The sequence below is a fragment of the Bombyx mandarina genome, chromosome 13, assembly GCF_030267445.1.
Source record: "Bombyx mandarina strain Sakado chromosome 13, ASM3026744v2".
NCBI classification, from domain to species: domain Eukaryota; kingdom Metazoa; phylum Arthropoda; class Insecta; order Lepidoptera; family Bombycidae; genus Bombyx; species Bombyx mandarina.
In genome coordinates, this window is record NC_143220.1 from 9653781 (window position 1) to 9671261 (window position 17481).

At 34.4% G+C, this 17481-nt stretch overlaps 1 protein-coding gene across 1 annotated transcript in view; it reads right to left on the reverse strand.

Moving 5' to 3' along the window:
- Positions 1 to 1937: 1937 nt before the first annotated feature.
- Positions 1938 to 17481, reverse strand: part of LOC114244047 (proton-coupled amino acid transporter-like protein pathetic) — a 38640-nt gene continuing 23096 nt past the window's right edge. Inside the window, exons 5-10 of the mRNA XM_028175745.2 lie at positions 12149 to 12270; positions 10055 to 10139; positions 8944 to 9188; positions 5820 to 6032; positions 4843 to 5012; positions 1938 to 3923 (exon numbers count right to left, since the gene is read on the reverse strand). Of these exons, the coding sequence (XP_028031546.2) occupies positions 3637 to 3923; positions 4843 to 5012; positions 5820 to 6032; positions 8944 to 9188; positions 10055 to 10139; positions 12149 to 12270 (1122 nt within the window). The 3' untranslated portion in view covers positions 1938 to 3636. The remainder of the gene's footprint in view (positions 3924 to 4842; positions 5013 to 5819; positions 6033 to 8943; positions 9189 to 10054; positions 10140 to 12148; positions 12271 to 17481) is intronic.

Genomic DNA, 17481 nt, shown 5'->3' on the forward strand with positions numbered 1-17481 from the left:
CTCTCTGGGGCGAGTCTCCAAATGGGGTGAATCGAACTTAGTTCAATTCAACCCGTTGAAGACACAGGTTTGCGCGTTCACTGCGAAGAAGGACCCCTTTGTCATGGCGCCGCAATTCCAAGGAGTATCCCTGCAACCTTCCGAGAGTATCGGGATACTTGGGGTCGACATTTCGAGCGATGTCCAGTTTCGGAGTCATTTGGAAGGCAAAGCCAAGTTGGCGTCCAAAATGCTGGGAGTCCTCAACAGAGCGAAGCGGTACTTCACGCCTGGACAAAGACTTTTGCTTTATAAAGCACAAGTCCGGCCTCGCGTGGAGTACTGCTCCCATCTCTGGGCCGGGGCTCCCAAATACCAGCTTCTTCCATTTGACTCCATACAGAGGAGGGCCGTTCGGATTGTCGATAATCCCATTCTCTCGGATCGTTTGGAGCCTCTGGGTCTGCGGAGGGACTTCGGTTCCCTCTGTATTTTGTACCGTATGTTCCATGGGGAGTGCTCTGAGGAATTGTTCGAGATGATACCAGCATCTCGTTTTTACCATCGCACCGCCCGCCACCGGAGTAGAGTTCATCCATACTACCTGGAGCCACTGCGGTCATCCACAGTGCGTTTCCAGAGATCTTTTTTGCCACGTACCATCCGGCTATGGAATGAGCTCCCCTCCACGGTGTTTCCCGAGCGCTATGACATGTCCTTCTTCAAACGAGGCTTATGGAGAGTATTGAGCGGTAGGCAGCGGCTTGGCTCTGCCCCTGGCATTGCTGAAGTCCATGGGCGACGGTAACCACTCACCATCAGGTGGGCCGTATGCCCGTCTGCCTACAAAGGCAATAAAAAAAAAAAAAAAAAAAAAAAAGTCGAACTAACTGCTAGTCCTGGCCTGGTCCTTGGCCAGTCCTGAAGACACTGTTCATGTTTCTTTCTGTGAGTAAAGAAATGTAAGAGTCCAGATTCTTTTTTGAAGTTATACTTCTTTAGGCGCGTTATGAAAAATTTATGAGAGTAATATTTTACGATGCGCGCGCACCGTGACACAAAATTAACAGAAATAAAGTTGCCCACTAAATCGCTCATAACAATACGACCGACGTAACTTGGCGAGTCTGAATATAGCCGCAGGTGAACTTTCCGAACCGTACCGAGAATTACCGAATTTATACGATGTCAAGAAAAGGGATGTCCAATATGCGTGTTTTAGGATGTTGTTTAATCGATTTTTTTTCAAATTGATTAAAATATATGTCGAATAAAATGAGGTTATGGGTGTAAATAAAAGGGAAGACGTGATTTCAATGTATGTAATTTACATGAAATACAAACCACTAAATCGTGGCTTGGAAGGAAGGTATGCAAATGAATTTTACTAATGAGAAGTAAGTCATAATTATTTCACAACTTTTAATTTTGAACTCACAAGAATTACCTAGTTAAACATTTTTAAATGCAAACCGACATAGATTGTACTCACAATGTTTCCTTTCCGAGAGCTGGAGCAAAAGTGCCCGTGTGACGCAGGTCACTCCCTTTTTATACCATTTGTTCAACACCATAACATTTAGAGTTACCCACAATATTTTTACAAAATAATTATTAAGGTAATCGATGCAGTTTTACTTTGTTAAATTGATTTGATTTTATTACAATTGATTTTAAAATATTAGCACTAAAATAATCTATCAGCGAAAGTAATTCATGTCTTAGATTTGACCAATCACAATAAATGTGACTACCACCATTTTAACAAAAATGGAAGTAGTTAAAGGAATTCGGCCTCGTAGTAAAACATCGCCTAATTATTAACAACATTGACATTGCGACATTGTTCACAAATCAACAAATCGTCATTAAATAATTTAAACAATAATTTTATAATGAATAAACTTAAAATCAAGTTTCTAAAAATCGTTGCGGCGACATATAAATAAAAAAAATAAATCAATTTAATAAAAATAAAGTATAACTTCTTACGCGCGTACATAAGTACACGCACCATTTTTAAAATTTAAGACGGCATTTAGCACAATATTCAAATGTCGACGAATAAAATAACACCTTCGTCATCTGAGATCACGGAAACTGTAAAGTTTTTGAAGCATCGGAAGCACTTCGCAAACGCAAATAATAAACAAGATATTAAATTTTAAATCAATTTTAATTACATCTACGACTCACAAAAATCGAAGAAAATATTGATATATTATATAACATGACGGCCGATAATAATACTAAATGAATTTCATTAATATTATTAAACTTATAAAATTTACAAGAAACCATACATTAATTAATCTCTTCAGTTTTAACATTTGTTTCCCTTGCTGACCTATCGAGACAAATTTGCTATATATATATTTGAAGGTCAAAATTCAACGGAGACACCTTTAAGAACATAAGGAATATTGTAATACATTTTTACATTTTTATTTATTGCCTGTCAGTTTCAAATCATATTTGTACAAAATTGCAGATATTTTCTGTTATTAATTTTCATGATTTAATAAGGTTAATTCTCAAAATTAAGTTTAAAACTGATCAAAGAGATAGTTAATGAATGGAATTAATTTTAAGTTTAAGAGGACTATTTGGATTTATTTATAAATGTGTTATCAAATCCGAATATTAGTTCTATAGTTTTAATATATCGAGAAATAATTATCATTGTACTATATTCGAGGTACATTAACGTAATATAAAATAAAGTAAAAATTTGGTTCATATAATCAAGAAGTAATACATTTATTAAGTATTTTTAAGTTACTCTAAGCTTAAGTTAGTTTACTTTACTTTAAGTTTAAGTTATTTTAAGTAATACATTTAATACAAATAATACATTTAGATGCATATAAATAAATTGAACAGTATATAGAGAAAAGAACAGATCGAAAAAAAGATGTGATAGAAAAGTTTAAAAGAAGCTAAATGCAGAATGCTGCACAAACCCATAAATATTTGTATTATGTTTTGCATCGTCTACTGGTGATAATTTTGTGAAAAATTTTGAATATAGATATAAAGTATACTCCTGTCGGTGAAACTATAGTCTAGAATAATACTGCTTTGGTTTTTGTTATGTATCTGTAGAGTTATTTAAATTATATACGTAAATGGTATACAGAGCCGAATCGGCAACAGTATTTTTAACTACTTCCTAAGTTTAAGTAGTTTGGACAAATTACCGTTTTATGAGAACACGTACGAACACGAGAACACGAGAACATGTTAAACGTATACACATTCAAATATATACATGTGAAACATAAGTGCTAGAATACAATTAGCGCAATAAAAATATTAATATGCTTTAACATTTGCAAATACATTTAAATGTGTAAGAAATATGAAATAGTTATTAATTACAAAGCATACAAATTTTTAGTTCGAAATTTTTATAAATAATATGTGAGTGGTGGTACTATAATATATATTTTTACTACATGACGATTATGACCACTCTGTCAAGAGCGACATGATTGGGAAAAAGAAGAAGAAGTGGTATTTTCATAAATAAATAAAACATTAGAAAAATTCTACTTTACTCTAACATAGCATCTGATACATTAATTTATATTTCCTTAGAAATATTTCCGAGAAAGCTCTAGGAATAAATGTGAACCAGCATATTTCTTGGACTTGTTATGTAACAGTTGAATTTTCATCTACAATATTAATGACAGTATGCCTGCCAAAGTCTTCCAATATGCCATCAATGGACACATAGGCTCCAGAAACCAAGGCTATAATGGCTATTATGGCAATAATTATGTTCTTCCACAGAATATAGTTGAATCTTCCGAAATCTTTCTCCCAAAGATAAATCGTTTGGACGGCGACCGGTATAAAAAGCCCAAGAGTCGAGAAAAAGATTGCTCCAACAAGACCGATCACTAATTCCAAATTGGGAAATGCTGCTCCAATTGCAACTGTTCGAATAAATTAATATATTAGAATATTTTGTGTTCGGAAAATTAGGTAAAATTTCAATGGGTTGATATTAAAATAAAACAAGCTTTGTAGATGGTATTTTAACTGACACTCTGGATTTATCGATATTCCTCGAATGATGATGATTATTTTATTAAAACACTAGCGGCCCGCTCCGGCTCCGCTCGGGTCTTTAACAAAAATTGCAACGATATTTGACGTTGTATTATTTTTTTAAATAAAAGAACATTTATTGCGGCATAACTATATAGTGAGACATATGCTGTGGCGACACTTTTTGTAAATAATAATGTGTTCTACAAAGTCGTAGTACATTATTTTATTCTATCATGAATAGTTTTCGCAGGGCACGCGATGTAAAGAATAGGTAATTTTTTTACACCTTGGTTTACATTATTGGAGTTTTAGTAATGATCTTTAGTGTAGCTTTCAAACAGTGAAATAATTTTTCAAATCGGTTCAGAACTTTCGGGGCCTATTCAATACAAACAAACAAACAAATCTTTCCCCTTTATAATATTAGTATAGATTACATTTAAACTGGCTATTGGATGTGCGAAAATGAAATAATTTAACTGTTGATTAATTGAGGCGGATCTAACAAGCTCTTCTTTGAAACTGCAAATACACATAACTTTACCGTATTTTATGATAATGTTTATTTATTTGCGTTATTGGATTTTATGAGTTTATTACACCGTTAATAAATTATGGCAGCTGTAATTTACTGTTTAATTTTATTTATTTCGCAAAATATAGTGTGTATAATAATTATCAAGTGCTGTTATAATTATTTAACCTGAAACTATATTAGCTTGACTTAAATTGATTATTAAAATAAAAAGATAACTGTAGTGAAGATAGAAAAAATAATTTGACGTAAAACATTCAAATTACCTGTAAGTGTGACCAGACAAGTCCTGATCGTGATCTGGATGAGATTTTCATATGAATTTGATTTCCTTGTTGCTAGCATCCTAGTTATGAACTCCATTGGAACATAAAATTGTAGTGCGTATGTCAGGTATATTACAAAGGCCATTATTAACTTGGCCGATTGGGCAATGCTGGAAGATATAATTTACTAGGTTTAGGCTTCACGACTATTCGACTAGCTAAACAAAAAAAAAAATATACATATGTCGGAGACGGTCATTAGTTTGGTAGCTAAAGAAAATGCAGCACGCTTCCCGCGAGATGGCAGCACGATTGCGGTATCGTCGGAACTCGGCTAACTTCATGCTACGACAGCGCCTAGCCTATGGAGGCGCGTAGACGCGATTACACACTTACCAACCAGCCTTCTTGAAGAGCGGTGCCTCTATCTTAAGAAATGTCATTTGTTTTCGTTTGCTAACGCCAAAATACGATTTCTAGGTTATTCTAAGACAACAGACGTGATTGCTGTACTCAATATTTCTTTTAGTTCGATCACCTTATTCGCCCCTATGATGTCTGACGATGGTGTTAATAATAGTGACTTCTCCGACATATATGTATTTTCCTAAGCATTGAAAAATAATGACGATACAAGTTATTGCGACTAAATCGAAAAAATATATAATTGTATCACAGATCGGGCTCAACAGACCACCCAACTGTGTGTCAGAAACCAGTTAAAAAGCTGTTTGCTATGTATGAATGTCGGAGTTTATGTTGTGATGTCTAAATGGTCTACAGACTAAAAAAATCCCACCTGGTTACAGATTAGCTCGATAATGGCTGAACTCCAATAGATATAGGCACTGTTTTCGACTGACTTGAGGTTCATGAGTGACAGTGCCCACTCACAAGCCTGATGAAGATGATGATGATGAGATGATACTAAAAATACTTCAGTAGTACGAAAGAAAATAAGTCAAATATGTACTTACATTTCATCTTGTGGTAAGTTCAAAGTCACACTCCCTTTGACCTCATCCCCGAATTGCACGTAGCCAAAGAACCCAAATACCCCATAAAGTGTTATGACTATAAACATAGATGTGTTCAAGACACCTGGGCAGCCGAGGAATCGACGAGGGTTGGCCATTTCGTTCTCAACTGGCATTACTACTCCAATCCCTTCCATTGCGAATATCACTGTACTAAAATAAACATCAAGAAATTTGTATATTTTTAGCGAAAGTATTTTATAATAAAAAAAAAGTGTGTGTGTGTGCAAGTCACACACTGTAGAAGTCACACTTATAAAGTAATCGCAGGTCAACCACTCCGCAGTGCAATGGAGCAGCCTCACCCTGGAGGAACCGCCGGCATGATCACGATATCCTTACGCCAGGTCAGTATGATTTAGCAAGAGAAATACGAGAACGTCTATCAACTGTGTAACATCTCGTCATCGCGATTCAGGAATTGTTGAATTTATGTGCAGCGACATCTGTTGATAACAAACTAAATAGAAATAATTGTAAGTCATCTTTTATAGTATGAGGTAGCGCCCTCTGTGATTTGATATTTTAACCTCACGTATAATGTGTTCAATCTCATTCTCTCGCCGGCTGAATCCTATACATTTCTATGTTTATGTCTCTATGGACTTATTTTTTCGTTTCATATTGTTTGAAATTACAACGATTCTAAAGAAGTTTCACTTCAATAAATGAATAGTTAACAAGCAACACGTATTATAGATGGAATGCGCTCAATGTTCAAAACAATTCGAAAATTCACGTGATATGCATGATGTATTAGTAACAATAGCCAGCAAGACCTGATTCATTACAAAGGAAGTTCAAACATATTCCACATTTGAAATCCCACATTTCGAACTAATATAGAATGCATGCTTTGTGGCAAATTTTACTGGAAGATGGGTTGTAAATGCGAACATTAACAATAATATTTGAGCTGAACTATGTTCTATTAAATGTAGTAAATAGTCGGCTTATTATTCTAAGGCTTCATGCTTTTGAAAGTAAAATGTATGATAATTCATATTTATTTCTAGTATTATTGGTAAATTTAAATACAAATCATATTATCTTCAATACAAGGACCGTAAATTAATTCAGATCTACTTACCAAATATTAATTCATCTTTAAGATAATAATTATGTACAGTGTACACGAATACATAAATTTCGTATATAAATTATAAATTTGTTCAGTGTTCATTCACTGAAATGATTTTGTGAAAATGTTATCGCGTGTCGACAGCGTGTTTCGGTTCATGTAACATTCAATATTATTTGTATAAAAGAACATTATGTACTTTATAGATGAAATAGGAAAAAAAATCCAGAAAGTTCGGGAATTAATTCCTATTAAGCTGTGATAAGTGATTTAATTGTATAAAACATATATTCTAGTTAGGTAGATGTGACGCGTAGGTTCAGGGCGTCTGAATACTGTCAATATATATAACAGCCTTTCTATATGAAATGTTTTAAGCTGATTTGATGACTGAAGTGTACGTACTGAAGTGAGTAAGTACTGAATAATTGAAGTATATATATGTTTTTTTTTTCCTACCTAATTTTGAGAGGCTATATAAGCGGAACCTTAACCAGTAGGTGAGCTCACGGGGCTCAAACCTGAGGACGATGCTAACACGAACCCTAGCAAGAGCCGTGCTTCGCAGAATCTACCACCGGATCGGAAACGCGACCCACTGAGAAGATCCGGCGAGAAACTCAGTGGGCTGTGTCTGAGGGTTAATTTACTCGTCGAGCCCTTCGTCGCAAGCGACGGGTTCGACGAGAACGGTGACCGGTGCTTGAGGTACCTAAAAGCACCGTTGGTGGATCGGGAGGATCCGAAATGACGTGTTGGGACGACGTCGACTGCTTTCCATTCTGTCCGCAAGATCGGGAATGTACGTGGCGTCACTATTGTGACGCCACGTACATTCCGTGGTATTCCGTCAAAGCACGGTTTGCTACTTTTTAAGTTCTAAATTTTAATGGCACTATTTATAGTGTGAATGATACGTCAACGGTACCATTTCTACTTTCTAATATATAGCACTTATTTTTACATGATAAAAATATAATTTAAGTGTTTCGTCAACATTGTTGGAATCACTAGATTAGTTTACGTAGGCAGTGGCTTGGTTCTGCCCCTGGCATTGTTGAAGTCTATGGGCGACGTTAACCACTCACCATCAGGTGGTCCGTATGCTCGACTGCCTACAAATGCAATAAAAAAATAGTTTCATTTATATCGTATCAAGGTTGTCCTATCCTACAAATCGGAGCGAGCGACTCCTTCATGGCAGAAATAAACAGAATGATAATGCCTATCTGTACTTAGCTTACAATACGCTCTACCACCAGTAAATACACTATCGCAATATTCTGGTAAAATACTCAGCGAATTTGAATCGCTAAGTCGCCGCATACGATTGCTACAGGAAGAAATGCCGTGGTTTTATAGTCTAGGGTATATAGTATATAGTATAGGGTATATAGGGAAGAGATTATCATAAGTAAATGATCTAAAGAAAAAACTTTCCGAATTGACATTATCGATTTTTTACCGGTGAGAAATAAAAATAAATAAGCTTTGTTATAGTTTTTTTTTATCACTAGATGGGTGGACGAGCTCACAACTCACCTGGTGTTAAGTGGTTACTGGAGCCCATGGACATCTACAACGTAAATGCACCACCCACCTTGAGATATAAGTTCTAAGGGTCTCAATTATAGTTACAATGGCTACCCCACCCTTCAATCCGAAATGTATTACTGCTTCACGGCAGAAATAGGCGGGGTGGTGGTACCTACCCGTGCGGACTCACAAGAGGTCCTACCACCAGTAATTACGCAAATTATAATTTTGCGGGTTTGATTTTTATTACACGATGTTATTCCTTCACCGTGGAAGTCAATCGTGAACATTTGTTAAGTACGTATTTCATTAGAAAAATTGGTATCCGCCTGCGGGATTCGAACACCGTTGCATCGCTAGATACGAATGCACCGCTAGATACGAATGCACGAATGCACGTCTTATCCTTTAGAAACTGTCCTTTAGGCTATAATATTCTCAATTTACCTCAAAAACAACGGCCAAGTGGACACATTAGCGACCATTACTCTATCAGACACAGGAGGCAGGTCGAAAAACATGTAGTACAGAGTAATCGCGAAGACCAGGAAGATGAGGGCGTTGGCAATAGCCGAGAACGGAACCAGGTACTTAAGATTCCTGATCTGGCAGACCACGACCAGGGGAACCAGACTGAGAGCGCAGTAGGCTTGGATCGATAGCTGATATCCGGGCATATACACATCTAGTGCCTGCAAAGTAAAATAATTAGGATATTCATGAAATCAGATGTTCTGTTGTGAGTCCGCACGGGTAGGTACCACCACCCTGCGTATCTTTGCTGTGAAGCAGTAATGCGTTTCGGTTTGAAGGGTAGCCGTTGTACTGTAAAAACTAAAACCTTAGAACTCTTATCTCAAGGTGGGTGGCGGCGTTTACGTTGCAGATGTCTGTGGGCTTCGGTAACCACTTAGCATCAGGTGGGCCGTGAGCTCGTCCACCCATCGAAGCAATAAAAAAAAAAAACTCAATTGTATAGTAATTATGCAAACTGTGTTTTTCGAATAAATTTTTATAACATGGTAGATCGTGAACATAACTTTAGTACGTATTTCAGTACCTGTTCCAGTACCAGCTTAGTACCAGTTCACCTGGTGTTAAGTGCAAGAAACGCATTACCGTTTCACGACACAAAATAGACAAGGTGGTGGTACCTACCCGTGCGGACTCACTCACAAGAGGTCCTACCATCAGTAAAAATGGCAAAATTCAGGCTTTGGTACCTAATAAATGAATAAAGAAGGACTGCTCCAATATCATGGAAGGTAACATAGTGACGCGTATTATTACTAACTAGATGATGAAAGAGCTTTGCTCGTTTTTTTTTTTTGATAACGCCATCTTGTTGTATCTTTAAAGCGGTTAGTTGCCCTCAATTAAGAAGAATAGTATTATTTTTCGCCAATAGATGTCGGGAAGAGTTGATTATTGATAACACGAATAAAACATTTTCTGAAAATCGTTGGAGCCGTTTCCGAGATTCATATATATATGTATGTATTAATATACAAGAATTGCTCGTTTAAAGGTATAAGATTGTACAGTTCTCGGTACTTACTTCTTTGAGTGAAGATCCAATGAAAACAACATAAACGCATAGAACACTCAAATATGTCACCGAGAGCGAGTAATCGACGAATTTTCTGAAAATAAATAATACATAATAATATTTTTTTTTCAATTACAACCAAAATCGAAATTAAATTCGTGTAGTTGTGTTTTTGTTTAAAAAAAACATTTCAACAAAACATAGCATCCTAATATTTAATAAAAAATGATACCTAGTAATCTATAATCTATATAATATATAAAAATGAATTGCTGTTCGTTAGTCTCGCTAAAACTCGAGAACGGCTGGAACGATTTGGCTAATTTTGGTCTTGAATTATTTGTGGAGGTCCAGAGAAGGACGGACGTCCAGGAGTCGGACGGATTCCTTTTGTTTGTTTTACGTTTATTTTATACCAAAGTTTAGGTCTTTTACTTATCGATTGAGGCACTAAGAAGTCTGCCGGGTCAGCTAGTACTTCAATAAAATACGAACCGTGCACAACAACAAAAATGACAACAAAACACCATTTAGTTGTCGTTGAGATTTTCGGAAATTATTAACGTGCTTATAATGCTTGGACATTGAATATTACGCTTCTACACTCAGGATAATTATATAGCGATTACACAGAATATCTAGATCATCATTATCTTGCCGCGTTTTGGTTTTGGGGGGTGGGGCAGACGCTATACAACGCAATTGAAATCTAGAACTCAAGTCTCTTTGTGGATAGCAGCACTCCATGATGATGACCACGGGTCCTGGTAACCATTTAATACTTATTGAGCCGTGAGCTCGTCAGCTATTCAAATTTAATAATTTAAATTTTATCTAATCTGATCTATATATCAGTATATATATATAGGTATATATAAAAATGAATTGCTGTTCGTTAGTCTCGCTAAAACTCGAGAACGGCTGGACCGGTTTAGCTAATTTTGGTCTTGAATTATTTGTGGAAGTCCAGAGAAGGTTTAAAAGGTAAATAAATATGTTTTGTTTTTCCATTGACGTGTCCCCCGTCGGACGGATTCCTTTTGTTTATTTTATACATTATCGATTGAGGCACTACGAAGTCTGCCGGGTCAGCTAGTGTATAAATGGATAAAATTATTTTCATATTAGTCTAAGCTCTGAAAAGGGACACTGAAAAGATTTTGCAAATAAGGATATATCAATATTTTTAAGAAAAATCACGCACGATCATTTGTCATCAACTTTTTTTTTTTTTGTTGCCCTTGTTATGTCCTTAGGATTAATTATTACGATGTTTTTATAATTATTATTAGGATGTCCCTGTGTTATGGGTACCAGAGACTGACAAACATACTTATGTACGTTCAAATATATACATACATATATGTATAGATGATGAATACCCAGACAAAGAGCAAACAAACCTGTTCATCACACAATGTTTGCTCGAAGTAAGAATCGAACCCACGAACCCCGGCGCAACAGACAGGACTGTTAACCACTGCACCGCCGATTCAGTTTAATTTTTATTATTTACCTATACTTTTTATGTTCAGAGCTCAATGTGCTTAGTGTCAGTTTTTTAACTTCTCGATCACATAAAATAATTTAATAATTTTAATAATTACTGGTGGCAGGACCTCGTAAGAGTCCGCACGGGTAGGTACCACCACCCTGCCTATTTCTACCGTGAAACAGTAATGCGTTTCGATTTGAAGGGTAGGGCAGTCGTTATAACTATACTGAGACTTTATAACTCATATCCAGAAGCTGTTCCAACTCCACACAAATCTGTGTTAACTCTTACGCGATCGAGGAGTTAAAAAACTCGTACTAACCACACAGATTTATTCCCCTTTTTTTTAAAGTGATTTTATTCTGGTAACTAAGACCTTTAAGTCATGTCTTATTTTAATTTTTAATCTTATTTTTATGAAAAATGATAATATTGGAATGAAATGAAATGAAGATGATTAATTTGAGACATTAATCAACTGGGATGAAATTAAATGAAATGAGATGATATGAGATGAAATATAGTCTGAGTAAAATGGTGGTCATTTACTGAGTAGGACTTATTCCCGAAAAAAAAACACATTAAGTAATACATATAAGGTGACTTACTGGATTGCTCCGGACCAAGAGCGTAATCTTTTGGGTCCGTACATAAAGGCAGCACCACATGTTTCAGCAAAACTCAATGAAGGCTTCTTTGCTTCAACGCAGATTTGCTGTGATGTTTTTACCTTAAAAAATAATGCATTAATCTAATTATTATCCATATTCTAATTATTATACACAATATTTACTATAGCTTTCCTTGGTCAATATGTTAATGGAGCTCATAAAGGTATCACAACTTGAATGACATTTCGTACCTTGTAATAAGATTTAAGTCGTCGTGGCTTAAAAGATAAAACGCCCGGTACAGTCGCATCAAGTGATGCGACTGTACCGATGTTCGAATCCCGCAGACGGGTAACAATTTTTTTAATGAAATACGTACTTAGCAAATGTTCACGATTTACTTCCACGGTGAAGGAATAACATCGTGTAATAAAAATCAAACCCGCAAAAATTATATATTTGCGTAATTACTGGTGGTAGGACTTTTTGCAAGCCTGCATGGGTAGGTACCACCACCGCACTGTAGCACTGATGCATTTAGATTAGTATAATGCCTCGAGGTGGTAGGCGACATTTACGTTGTTGACATCTAGGGGCACCAGTGACCACTTAATACCAGATGGACTTTGTGCTCATCCACCAATAAAAATTAAAAAAGCAAAATGAAAGAAGTCGGTTGGATCTGCACTTGCTGTCAGTATGAAGTCAAACAAGTCATTAGGGAAGAAGGCTAGCGGTCTTATGTACAACTACACAGCTTAGAGAATGGTTGGAGTTAGAAAGGAAAATAAAGAATACTAGAGGTCCCGCAGTAGTCAAAATTCGACTATAATTAATTGGAATTGTAAGTACAAACTTTTAGTACATTTGAGATAACTAGAGGTCCCGCAGTAGTCGAAATTCGACTATAGTTAATTGGAATTGTAAGTTTGTACACTATTATGATTGTATTTTATACTTCTATAATCACAAATTTCTCCAAGACAACACTATATAAAATAATAACAAAGACAAACCATTTTCTATTCTCAATTTGACAACAGACGTCAAGAACAAAAGTTTGACAATAAATAGTATGCATGCATGTGTGCGTCAAATACATGGTCTGTAGTGTGTGTAATGTTTTCTTTATTGGTTTAATGTATAATTTATGCATTATTAAAAAAAAAAATTAGCATTATGCACTTCTTCTCTATATTCTCTATAAGTGTGGAAAATTTCATACTCCTCCGTCCGCGCAATTTTCGTAAAAAGGGACACAAAGTTTTTGCTTCACGTATTAATATATAGATTGCATCACTTGCGACATATAATGAGATAGTAGAGATATAATGAGATAGAAATAGTAGTAGATGTTCTCGGAAGCCAAGGTCGTTCTCGTATGTTATAACTAAAAGCATACATCTACGATGTAATATTCTTTGACTTGTTAAGAATTTTATGTAAGTAAATTCTTTTCTACTAATACAATAGTAAAAGACAAATTGTTACACAGAAAAGTTCTTCGGAAAAGTTAGTAAGTAATTCCAACTATATTTACATAAGTAATTGTTGTAAGTTTATATTATTTTGCATTCATTTTATTTTGTTTCAATTCCAAAATGTTTCCATTCATTAACATTAAAACTTTATTCCTTTAGTATTTGCTATCTGCTTAAAATATAATATATATTGGAGTTTACTCCTTTAGAATCGATTTACATATATAGGCCCGGGGTATGAAAATTATGGGGACCAAAATCGTACTAGCATGTCACACGAAATGCGTTATGCGCATTTCGTGTGACATGCTAGTACATGCGCCGGCAGTCCGCCACAAAGCCTCGTACTGATCGCGCGTTTCTCTCATTATTGTATTTTCATATATTTGTTAGTCGTTTGTTTTGTGTCTCGTTAATTTGTTAATAATCTGTAGTGTATCGTGTTGTCGTAATATAGAACTATTTCTCGTATTGTTTCGTTTAATTTTTTATATCCAGTAAACTCCAGTCGTGCGTCGGAGCGGACACACACACTTTTTTTTTATTTTTTTCCATTGACTTATTTTATAGTTGGCGATAAATCAAATCAAATCAAATCAAATCAAAAAAAAATTTATTCAACTAGCCTTCGTCCTGAGAAGAATTGGCAAGAAACTCAGCGGGCATGTATTCTTTTTTTTATATTAGATTTTTTTTTAATATTCATTTTTACAATGAGTATTATAACGTAACAATTATTATAATATTGAAATGCCCGGAGCGAGCAACTCATTTCCACTTTGTGCAATTTTCTAGATAATCATTGACTTTATAGTAAGCTTTATTGCACAGATGTTCTTTAATAGTTTTCTTAAACTTATGTATATGTAGGTTCTGAACATCTTGTGGGATTTTGTTGTACAGGCGCACAGACAAACCGACTGTCCCTACGTATAATATCGAAATTGAAAAACGGTACTTTACAGGAGAGCACTTTGAAGTTAATTTTGTGTACCAAATTGTCATTTATTGGCCTATCTGCAAATAATTTCAGATATATGGTAAACTTTTACTGGCAGTTAAATGTATATGTAATTTTATTCCAAATTTTTCATAGTTTTTGAGAAATGTTAGTTTCGATACTTTACCAAGTTAATCAATTAGCGTGAACAATCGAAACTGCCCGTTTCGATTATTTACTTGGGAACTGTTTTATCAAAATTATCGAATGTGACTCTTTCGATATTTTACGTTGTACATTTAAATTAAGAAATTATCGGAAGTGTCACTTTCGATACAGTACGTCAAAGTATTTTATACGTTTCGATACTTGGCCTGTAAAACGATTTTAATTAAAACAAAGGCAAGTTTAGTTTACTAAGGTTTTAATTGATTTCATTTTAATTTATAAGATGAAATCAATAAAATTCATAACTAATATTGCAATCACAGATTTACGTTTAATATAATGATATCAAATGAAACACACTTTTATTCTTCAGTTAGTTAAAAATAAAATATAGAAATAAAAACTTCTTTGAATAAAATATGAACATACTTAATTCTACAAAGTAAAAACTAAACAAAATAAAAGCTTTAAATTAACTTAAAATCCAATAACATTCGCATTTCTTAGAGTAATACTAATAATGATTTAGTATTCTTATTAAAATAAACATTTCTTATAATTTCTTATATAAATAATCATAAAAAATTTAAATACTGAATAAAGGGAAGTTTTAAAAAGGGACGTCTTAAAAATTAAACTAAAGCAGTTAACATAATAGATTCAGGTAAGTACAGACTGTAGGATAACTGTAATATTGTATTTAGTCTGAATCGTCAGTCTTCTTCAAATGTGTTCCTGCTATATTTCAAATTCTTATAATAACTATAATATTCTTTGGGTATGACTCCAGTGTTACTTAAATGAATTAAATCCTTATATGTATTTAGCTTCAGGTAATGGTAATGTTTGACTATACAATTTATTTAATTCGATATTAATTACTTGCCTTCTTCCATGACTTCTTGTTTCTATTTTGGTGTTTAAGCATGAAGGATTATCTTTAAGGTTGTATTTAAAATATAAACAATTTGGATCATCTTTACGCACACTAATTTCTTTAATAAAAATAAATTCCACTTCATATTTTCGTTTCTAATATCTTTTTTCCACTTGCGATCATCCAATATAGCTTTAAAATTAAAAAGGTCATCTTGAGTCATTTCCACTACAATATATGGGGTTTTATTAGTTTTACACCAATGCACTAACGCAAACCATTGATCTGGGGTGTATGTATATCAGTTCATTTAGATTTCCTTCGTTCTGCGTGTGCCCTTGCTCTAAAAAGCGATGAGTAATATCGATTTTATATTATTTTGCCAGATACATATATAAAGAGTATATTATTCGGTTACGGGATTTGGCCCGCGCAATTATCGGACCAAAAGAGAAATTCCTTGGCACCTTACTTTACTTTTCTGTTAGCAAAATGAAGTAAGCAACTGCTTACTTCATTTTGCCTGCGCACTCTGTCTACATATAACACGCCTCTTCCTTCTTTCCAGTATCAAATCAAATAAAAGTGTACACACAGAGCTTCCGTTTATAATAAAATAATCAATCCCACGTGACCATGAGGACGATTAAAAAATTTCTGGAAATCTAATGTGGCACAACTGTTTCAGACCACTTTTGAGCAATAATTTTATCATTATTTTTAAAGTCTCTAGCAACAGTTTTTTTCTCAATAATTATGTTTGTTATAGGCACTAATTTGCTCTTCAGGTGGAGAGTTTTCGTTAGAAAAACTGTGGCATTGGTCACATATATCCTATTCATATTTTCATTAGTTATGTCTGTATACTGGCGTAAAGTTTGCGCTTTGTTATTATAGAGATGAAGATTGTCCCACCCGAAAAAATAGTAGCAAGCTTTATTTAGATAACAACTTATCAATGAGAAAAATGTTTTCTTTATATAATGGGTTTTATAATGAGTTTTATATAAAGAAAACATTTTTCTCATTAATAAGTTGTTATCTAAATAAAGCTTGCTACTATTTTTTCGGGTGTAATGGGATTCAACTGGTTGCAAAGTGGCTACATGATCAGATACACTTTGAATAATATTAGAATCTATCTTAACTATATGGTTGCTTTCATCTGTTATCTGGTAAAGTGATACCTTCCTGATTTAGTTTTTGATGAGCAGTACGGACGAATTAATCCGTAATCGACAAGGTGTTCAAAAAAGTTTTAATACAAACACGTCTATATTCGCAGGGATAGTTTTGATTTTCGACTGGATCTGGTAAGAAATACTGAGTGGTAAACTGTCTTCTAGATGTACTTTCAGTACATCAGATTCAGATTTGTTAATAAAATTCAATTTTTTAGCATGGTCAGCCAATTGCTAAAAACTTGTATAAATTTTCTGACGAGTTGTTTCATTAAAATGTTCGCAGCAGTTTAATTTACAAGTTGCTTTACAAATCGGTCCCATTTCTTTTTTGTTATGTACCTTTTCATTCCTGTAAATATATTGTTGACCAGTATTCACAACAATTTTTATTTTAACATCTATCCAGTTGTCTTTGCACCTTTTCCTTTCTTCCTTTTCTTTTTTTGCTTGGGTTAACTTTAAAAGTAGATTTTCTTTTCTTAACTGTAGATGACGAGTCACCTTCCAACAAGGTTACAAGTGGAGACTCACATTCAGTTCAGTTCGATTCAGTTATAAGTGACGCGGCACTAGGTATGGCCACATTAGGAGAAACTATAATAGTGTCCATGTATCAAATAAGTTAATAAAACAGAAATTGATTTGTAAAAAATATAGTTCTGTTGATATGTTATAACATA